Source organism: Camellia sinensis, chromosome 6, assembly GCF_055761805.1.
Source record: "Camellia sinensis isolate YWXY chromosome 6, ASM5576180v1, whole genome shotgun sequence".
In the NCBI taxonomy this organism is placed as follows: Eukaryota; Viridiplantae; Streptophyta; class Magnoliopsida; order Ericales; family Theaceae; genus Camellia; species Camellia sinensis.
This window is the reverse complement of record NC_138966.1, coordinates 201986289-201994757: the sequence shown is the minus strand read 5'-3', so window position 1 is coordinate 201994757 and position 8469 is coordinate 201986289. Positions and strand designations below refer to the sequence as shown.

Sequence of the window (8469 nt, the reverse complement as noted above, 5' to 3'; positions counted from 1 at the left end):
AGTACCAGCCGCGGGCCCGGGAGACTCTCCCCTACCTACGATAGTTTTTTGACACAGTGCGGCCGACAGAGGTAATTCAGAACTCTCAGTTCTCCATGTTTTCATCTTTGATTTATTTTGCATATCTACGATTTCTAATCGGCTTATGCATTGGTTATCTGCAAATCACATGGCAGCCCTGGGTGCCTTTGGGTGGGGACCTCCGATTTTAGCTTGCCGGAGAATGGGCCGCCTCTTGGTACAGGGTCCTGTTTGAGGGGCCGGTTGGTAGGGCCTGGTTTTTGGGGAAACGCTTCCTTTGCCAGACTATGGGCTTCCCTGAGTAGAGTGTCCCTTCAGCACCCCTGGACGATATGCGGTCTGCTGATAGGCTCACTCCCCAGGGTGTTATTGACGCCAGGTTGGGCACCGATGTATTGCTACACTTGGAGGACGGGGAGTACGCGACCTACCGTCATACATACTTGATGCCTCCATTGGCAGGTGTCCGATAAATATTGGAATATTCCAGTGATAAGATGATATGGCCTAATTTCACTACCTTCTAGATAGCAAAATGTGTTTTTATGTGGCTGTGGAAAAATGTAGAAATTTAGGAACACAAGATCCACATAATTTTGATGGTTTTGACGTTGGCAACATAATTGGCATCATCCTTACATGGGGTCTGCAGACTCTGTCTGCACTTGTGTTTTCTTAATTTTCTTAGTTATTCTATGCATAATCTTCTGAATTATGAAAAGGATACGTCCAAAACAGCACGAATGACTGCAAAAAACCAAAATAGTGTTAGCCAGTTAACAAAGAAAAGGAAATAGAACAAAATGATGAATAAACGCTGTTAAAGTACACATGCACCATCATAACGCAAGGATCCCCCAAAAATTATGGCAATGGGGTTCTTCATCTAGGCTTGATAATATTGGAGATTGCATCTTCTAACCCAAAAACATAGATCTATGAATATAGTAGGAAGAACCACAAGGCAAACAAGTAAACTCGCAATTTCACAAACCCTTCATCTTAAATTTATGGCTTAGTTCTTAGCTTTTTACTTCAAAGCAGGTTCCATCATACACTCATTTAATTGTGTAATTATTTTAATTGAAATAATAAAAACAGGAGCAAATAATAAACCATCATTTGAAGAGAAGCTCTAAAATGGAAAGGAGCATACATGGAATATAATTTTAGCAAAACTAAAAATACAAATAAGGATGAAGCAAAACTCATCGACTTTCAGCGTACCAAAGAGTGAGAAATTTAGCTACTACACTTAATTATAGATAAGGAGAGATTGGCGGTGATATAAATCATGGAATTAAAGTAGGATGAGCCAAGTAGAGGAGTACTCCCACTGTATTGTTCAAAAGACGGACACTCACAAAACTTAAGAGGGGGGGGGGGGGGGGGGGGGGGGTTGGAGAATAGAGGAAGATATGTCAAAAAGTGAAGAATTTTATGCATGAGTGAAATCAATGTCTTCAAAGTAAGAATCAAGGGAAACATTTTAAGAAATAAACTTGAAATAAATAATTGAAAATTAATAGAGAAGCGTACCATAAGCCCGCCCAAAATGCCATCAAATATAATCTGGTTCCAGGAATCAAAGTATGAATGGATGGAAAACCCCGCCTTTGCTATGAGTCCTACCGAAGTAATTGCCATGACAAGGAAATAAAAGATAAATCCAGTCAACCCAGTAAATCCCAAAATTCCAGCAACAACTCCACCAATAATACACATAAATGTTCGACTGCCCAATAGACAAACCTCAGCTTTTAATATCAACCAACAATGCTTGGCGGAACAAGTTTGTGAACAAGGAAAGTATGAAAACATAACGATGTACATTAGAACATGTATGGTTCTCAATCAGAATTGAACAACTCAACAATGTGTTAAATCCCAAATTCAGCTATGAAAGTCTTTTTCCCAACATCAACTTCTATGCAGGACTAGATCTATTTTAAAACATAGGTTTCATTATTGTCTCATCCCACATTCTTCAAATAGCTTTCCTTTTTTATGAAAACAGAACCCAGCTATCTTAGGACTTGAGACATGGCTTCACAAAAAGTATAACCACAACAACCCAAGCAAATTTGGCTTACGTTGGAGAAAGAAGGTGCAGAGATAGAAGCCAATAATTAGCAGTTCATAGAGATGACAAAATGCATTCTACAATAAGTTCATTTCCACATATTGAATTAGGAAATCTAAAACATAGCATGATCAACGTGTGCAAAACACCAAATCTAGTATCCATGATAGATAGGCTGTGGACACGTCTACGGGTTGCCAAAATCCAATGCATCTTATCCGAAGTTGCCTAGGAAACCCCTAATTTCATGCATTCTAGCCATATTGGAACGTGCCATATAATTGTAATTTATTGTAATTAACCAGCCAAGTTAGTCAATTTATTTTTCTTTGTTCATCATGAGAAATTGCAGGGAGGTCTAGAAACAAACCAGTAATAGACAGCTTTCATGTTGTTCTGCATATTCTCAGCATTCAAAGTTGGGACATCATTGGCAACCCCAATTGATTTCTTCTCAGACGAACCTGAGTCATCATGTCCACCCATAGCTTCTACACTCTATAATTTAATTCAAGAATCAACAATAACAATACGCAAAAGTGAATGAATTACCCAGTACAACCAACCCATCATCAAAATGTTAAATTTATCGTAAAAATTGAAGTGAATAATAACAGAAAGTCACTGAAGCATGGAATTGAACCTGGATAAAAATATTTTTTTTTTGAATTGTAATCAACAGTGTATACTCACATGTAGTTACAATTGTGTGTTGCGTATATAACAGATCTGCGAATCGAGATTCGAGAATTTTTCCAAGAAGAGAAAAGTAATTGCTTCAATTCAGATAATATATATTTGTGTGTGTGTGTGTAGAATTTATACCTTGTGCTCGGTGGAGAAGAAGAGAGCTCCTTTTCTTTTTTTCTTTTGGTTACAACGGAAATGGAAGAGAGCTCCTTTTCAAAAGAGTCCTCTTGACTGCAAAATATCTCTGGCTCCAATCGATTCCGATTTGAACTTTAACTTGTTAAAATGGGTAAACGGCTCGGGTTAAGGTTCCACCCAAACCCGACGTGTATGTTATTTGTTAACTTTGTTATCTGTAATTCAAGTTATGTGACTTGTACCCCAAAAAATAGGGATAATTAGTTAGTAGTCCTATTGATTAGTCTTATTTATTGAGCGATGTTTTCTACTTAATTGTCCCTCATTTTGATAATAAGAAATTTTGAAATTTTTTTATAAGTGTATTCACCACAAGAATCTGCACTTTTAGCGATTACTTTTCGTGACCAATATAAAATTTGGTAGCTAAAAGTTACTTTTTGGCGACTAAATATTAATTAGTAGCGAATGATCATTATTTTTGGCTACCAAATATGAGTTGGTCGCAGAAGGTCATATTTTGGTGACCAAAAAATGAGTTGATCACAGAAAGTGGTATGCTTTTGGCGACCAACTACAAATTTGGTCGCGGAAGGTCACATTTTGGCAACCAAAAAATAAGTTGGTCACGGAAGATCAAAAATAAGTTGATTGTAAAATTGGCGACCAAAATTTTAGTTGCCAAAAGTTTATTTTCCCAGACCAAAAATATTTTAGTTGTCGTATATTGAGTTTTGGCTACTAAAACAATTTAGTTGCGGAATGGAAAATAAATTTTTTTTTCTTTGGCGACCAAAAAATTTGGTCACCAAAAACTTATTTTTAGCAACCAAAAAAAAAAATTAGTCGCCAAATTAGTACTTTTAGCGACTAATATTTTAGTCGCCGTTGATTGAGATTTGACGACTAAAAAAATTTGTCGGCGAAGGTACCTTTTCTGCGACTAATCTGGTCTTTTGGTCACCAAAAGTTTGGGAGGAAAATTTAAAACGTGGAGGCGGAATTGAAAAATTTTAGCGACAAAAAAATTTGGTCGCCGATTGTAAAACGACGTCGTTTTGTACCAGGAAAACAGAATTTTTTGACTATCAAACCCTTGCATATATATGCATACCTTTTTTCTGTGGCCAAGGCATCAACATGGGTAGTAGTAGTAGTTGCTCTTGGGTGCAATTAGGTACTGCCATGGAACTTCTTGGAATGTGCTCCATTCAAAGCATAAGAAATTTCTTCTATTTTTTCAAGAGAATTCCAATAACAGCAATTGGTTGCATCAGGAATGTAGTTCTTCCTGAAAATGTGTTTTTTACGAAATCTTTTGAAGTCTTAAACTGATTTGAGTTTGCACTTTCCTACAAATGATCATACTATTATTGCCACTTTCCTTGACTTGAAAAGATTTGCTTACGACTTCGTGCACATATTCTGAGGGGATGTCTGCTGCATCGTGCGTGGAATAGAGGAGATGATGCTGTCACCGCTAGCTGCTGTGATGGATTCGACAAACTGAAATGCTGTGGTGTTGCTAAAAGATGGGGAGACATTTTTCAGATTTGGACATCGTGTATTTAAGTTCAACCATTTAAGTTTTCTCCCCTTTTTTGTATTTGTTTTATTATAGTGATTGTTTGGCTGGAGAAAAATGATAAAAAAATTTATATGTGAACTTGGGAAATCCAACCCCCTGCAAAATCTCAGTTAAGCTTGTTAGCTGTTTTGGGTTTTATTGGTGATGAAAGCCGGGCCTAAAATATGGATTTATTTTTTCTTTTATTTTCGTAGTTAATCAACATTTTGGTGATACAGATCAACACCCTCCTCCTGTGCCAAAGATCTTTTGATGAAATGGAAAAACAATCAATGTTTACAAACAAACAACTTTTAGAAAGAACAAAAAAAAAAAAAAAAAAGAGTGACAATTGAGTGCTTTTTTTAACATCCCAAACCGGATTCAAGTAAATTCGATATGCTTTTGATATAGGTAATGAAATTGCACATTGTAAATTCACTGAAGTCTGTAGTGATAGAAAATTTAAGAGAGAACAAGTGTAATCACACACAACATTGGTGTAATACTAACCAGAATACTTGTGAAACCATATATAACCCTTAAATTAGGGATTGAATTCATCAACTAGCTTTTGCTAGGTTGTCCCAAAAACAAATATATATATATATATATACTATTAACAACAACGATTCACCATCTGCAAATTCCGTCACTGCGATGAAAGTAGAAGAGTTTGAGTCGAGAGAGAGAAGAAGCTTCATCATCATCAACCCCAAAAATAAATATTTTCTCAAAGCAGCTAACAATATATAAATTCACAAAGTATTTTTAATCATTCAAAGTCTGGGAATAAACCCAATCTGCAACCAAACAATTAACCTGAAGTAGAAGTACTTCAACCTTATCTAACATATTAACTAACGCCTTACACCAGATCTAGACAGAAGTCCTTTGAAAACCCCAATAACTATGCATTTTCAAAATGAAAGCTACAACCCTAATAATACAGCCCCATGAAGTATCCTATCCTTCCTACAAAGAGGTCAGATGGATTTAGGAGAGCAAGAGAGGCAGGGAGATTGACCTGTGTGTGTCAATTCAATCCACGAAAGGGGCCTGCCCCTATCGTTTGGACGGTCTCTCATCATCCTCTCCTCCATCATCATCATCGTCATCAGAGTCATCTTTGTCTGATCTCTTCCTTTTTGCTGACAACTCAACCTTCCCACCAGCACCATCTTCATCATTGTCCTCATCCTCTTCATCAAAATCTTCTCCGTCACCATTCTCTTCTGGCTCAAAATCATTGGCATCTTCCTCATCTTCAACACGAGCCAAGGGTCGAACCAGGTACTCTGTTCCCATATCCTCCTAGGTGATCATTTAAAGGTACGTTATCAGCAGATAGTTAGAAAGAAGAAGATCAAATGCAATATGCATGTTGTCAACTAGAAGAACACACATTCAAGTGGTGAAGAATCAAACTAGTGGCTCTGGTTCCCAACATTTCAGGAAGAAACTTTTTTTTTTTTTGCTTTGAATTCTGATCTGTAGTTTTGAAAATATCTCATCACTCCCAAAAGTTTTTTTTTTTTTTTTTTTTGTCCCTCCAAATCGCGACATGAATTCCTTATTCAAACACAACATAAATTCCTGATTCAAACAGAACTTTCAGAGAAAAAGTGAACCCATAAAAAGGTGGACTTCAAGGGTGTATTAAATATATCAAGGGAAAATGTCATAATCAGCAAAAGAGGCAGGGAAAAGAGAGTGATACAAGGGCAATCCATATCCAAATGCTCTCAATCTTAAATTCGAGTAAAAAACACCCTGAATCCTAGTCCATTCTTGACTCAAACTCATATCAAATTCAGTTTTATTTAAATTGTTACTCAAATGAGGAGAGACTCAAATCCGAACTCAAATGTCTAATAAAGAAAATATTTGTTTCATTTATTTACTAAATTGCCATTTTAAGGATATGATGGGAACTGAGTCATGATTGAAGAATATATTTGACTTAAAATTTCATTCAAATTCAAGTAAAAAATTGAGTCATGATTGGAGATGGCCTAATCCTGTTATCCCAAGGTCTAAAGTCTTCACAACAAATGATCTACCGATTATGATTCTGAATTTCAAAAAAAAAAAAAAAAAAAAAAAAAAAAAAAAACTTGCATAGGTTTATAGACAAATCAGAGCTGCTTATTTATGCACACAGACAAGACAAAGTCAACTTATGAAGAGATTTACAGCAAAAACGGGAGGACAAACGTAACAGAAGAAACTCACAGATACAGACAGATATGGACAAAATAAGAGAGTAACACACAAATATCATGGAACGATCAAGCTTTTTCCTCACACAAGCAACGAATCAATAGCCATAAAAAAGCAAAATTTGAGATTAGTCAACTGAGCAAAACCGTTTGGCCATGGAAAACAGTTGCTAGACTTTTTTTTTCCCTGGAAAACTATTTGAAAACTCGTCTGTGTGGGAATATGTTATACGGTGAAGCTTCCAAACATCATCGAGTTCGAAAAATATGTTTTACAATTCAATATCAGAAAAAACGAATAGAGTAGAAAACAGACAGAACAAACAACACACAGAGAGAGAGAGAGAGAGAGAGAGATAATAACACAACCACCAGATCTGGACAAATTCAACAACTAGTCTATCAAAAATTACAAAAACAAAATAGGTTTCAGCAAAATCACCTGTTCTTCTTCGCCTTCCTCATCGTTCGCTTCGCCCTCATCCTCCTCGTCGTCGTCATCGTCATCGTCATCGTCGTCGTCGTCGTCGTCGTCGTCGTCTTCATCGTCCTCATCATCCTCCTCATCGTCATCTACTGTCTGAACCGGAGAGCCACCAGAGTTCTGCAACACCTCCTTCGCATCGTCCTCTTCATCATCCTCGTCATCGTCTTCGTCCTCACCATCGTCATCCTCGTCATCGTCCTCTCCATCTTTCTCCTCCTCCACACCATCAATCTTCTCAGTATCCTCCTCTTCATCTTCACGAATTTCGTCGAATTCTCCTTCTCCTTCTCCTTCTACTTCTGCTTCTCCCTCCATGATTTTCATCTCCTGGAAATTTCCCGAGAAAATCCGATAGAAAATCAAAATTTTAAATCCAAAAAATTGAAAAAAATTCAGGGGAGGAGAGAGAGAAGGGAATAGCAAGAGCTTCTTCGTTCTAGCTCAACGCAATACTTCGATCTCAGCCGTTGAATCACGATCGATGACGTGTTAGCTGATCGGACGGCTCTCGTGAGGCGAACTCGTATTTCTTGTGCTACAAGGCCTCTGCGTATGTCTTTTTCAGCTCATCACACACGGTTGTCGCGTTCCACACGTATGAGAGTATATAGGGTTAGGGGCTGGGCTTTATCTGAGATTTTATTTTCGAGGAATATTCCACGGAACCGTAACGCCACAGGATTTCTCTATACGTGCTAAGTCCTAGGCTTGCATCATCCACTAAGGCCTAGTTTGGTATCTCTAAAAAAATTTAAAAAGTCAAAAAGTTACTATCTTATTTAAGTCATATCACTTCTCTAAGACCATCTCCAACGGTGAACCAAACCTGGCATCAAATTTAAAATTTGGTGAAAAAGTCACTTTTTTAAGCTCCAACGGTTTCACCAAATCGATATCAAATCCAGAATTCAGCAAAAATGGTACCAAACTGAGTGCAGGCGAAGCATTTTACCAAAGCACTGTTCCTAACCGTTGGGATGAGACGAACGGGTCGACCATCCGGTTGACCAACCGATCGCCCCGGAGAAAGTTCAGACCGTTCACAAAAAGGTTCAAACCAGTCCCCAAAAAAAAAAAAAAATTGCCTAGGTGGTCGACCACCCGGTCGACCGGCCGGTTGACCACCCGGTCGACCACCAAAAGTTCAAAAAATTCAAAAAAAAAAAGGTTCAAACAGGTAAAAAAATAAAAATAAAAAATTTTTGCCGTTACCGGTTGACCGGCCGGTCGACCGCCCGGTCAACCAACCGGTTGCCCAGCG

The 8469-nt window shown here is 37.7% G+C and overlaps 2 protein-coding genes across 3 annotated transcripts; both read right to left on the bottom strand.

The window, feature by feature from the left end:
• Positions 1 to 527: 527 nt before the first annotated feature.
• LOC114281943 (uncharacterized) lies at positions 528 to 3068 on the bottom strand. 2 transcript variants are annotated; one of them, XM_028224531.2, is made up of 4 exons: positions 2930 to 3068; positions 2475 to 2602; positions 1561 to 1756; positions 528 to 768 (listed from the first exon to the last, which is right to left on the bottom strand). In XM_028224531.2, the coding sequence occupies exons 2-4, from the start codon at positions 2588 to 2590 to the stop codon at positions 715 to 717; spliced, it is 366 nt and encodes a 121-aa protein (XP_028080332.1). In that variant the 5' UTR covers positions 2591 to 2602; positions 2930 to 3068; the 3' UTR covers positions 528 to 714. The 2 variants fall into 2 exon arrangements, with proteins under 2 accessions (XP_028080332.1, XP_082731994.1); XM_082875868.1 differs by having other exon boundaries at positions 2798 to 3039.
• A 2159-nt stretch (positions 3069 to 5227) lies between these two features.
• LOC114281931 (uncharacterized) lies at positions 5228 to 7877 on the bottom strand. The gene is made up of 3 exons (XM_028224517.2): positions 7662 to 7877; positions 7164 to 7535; positions 5228 to 5813 (listed from the first exon to the last, which is right to left on the bottom strand). The coding sequence occupies exons 2-3, from the start codon at positions 7530 to 7532 to the stop codon at positions 5565 to 5567; spliced, it is 618 nt and encodes a 205-aa protein (XP_028080318.2). The 5' UTR covers positions 7533 to 7535; positions 7662 to 7877; the 3' UTR covers positions 5228 to 5564.
• Between the last annotated feature and the right edge of the window lie 592 nt (positions 7878 to 8469).

Excerpts from the sequence above, each read along its gene's own strand:
- LOC114281943 (XM_028224531.2), bottom strand. The coding sequence starts at position 2,590 with ATGGGTGGACATGATGACTCAGGTTCGTCTGAGAAGAAATCAATTGGG. Across the intron at positions 1,757-2,474 it reads ATGAAAGCTGTCTATTACTG|TCGAACATTTATGTGTATTA; the intron begins GTTTGTTTCTAG and ends TCTATTGGGCAG. Across the intron at positions 769-1,560 it reads GCATTTTGGGCGGGCTTATG|TCATTCGTGCTGTTTTGGAC; the intron begins GTACGCTTCTCT and ends GGTTTTTTGCAG.
- LOC114281931 (XM_028224517.2), bottom strand. The coding sequence starts at position 7,532 with ATGAAAATCATGGAGGGAGAAGCAGAAGTAGAAGGAGAAGGAGAAGGA. Across the intron at positions 5,814-7,163 it reads AGGAAGGCGAAGAAGAACAG|GAGGATATGGGAACAGAGTA; the intron begins GTGATTTTGCTG and ends ATGATCACCTAG.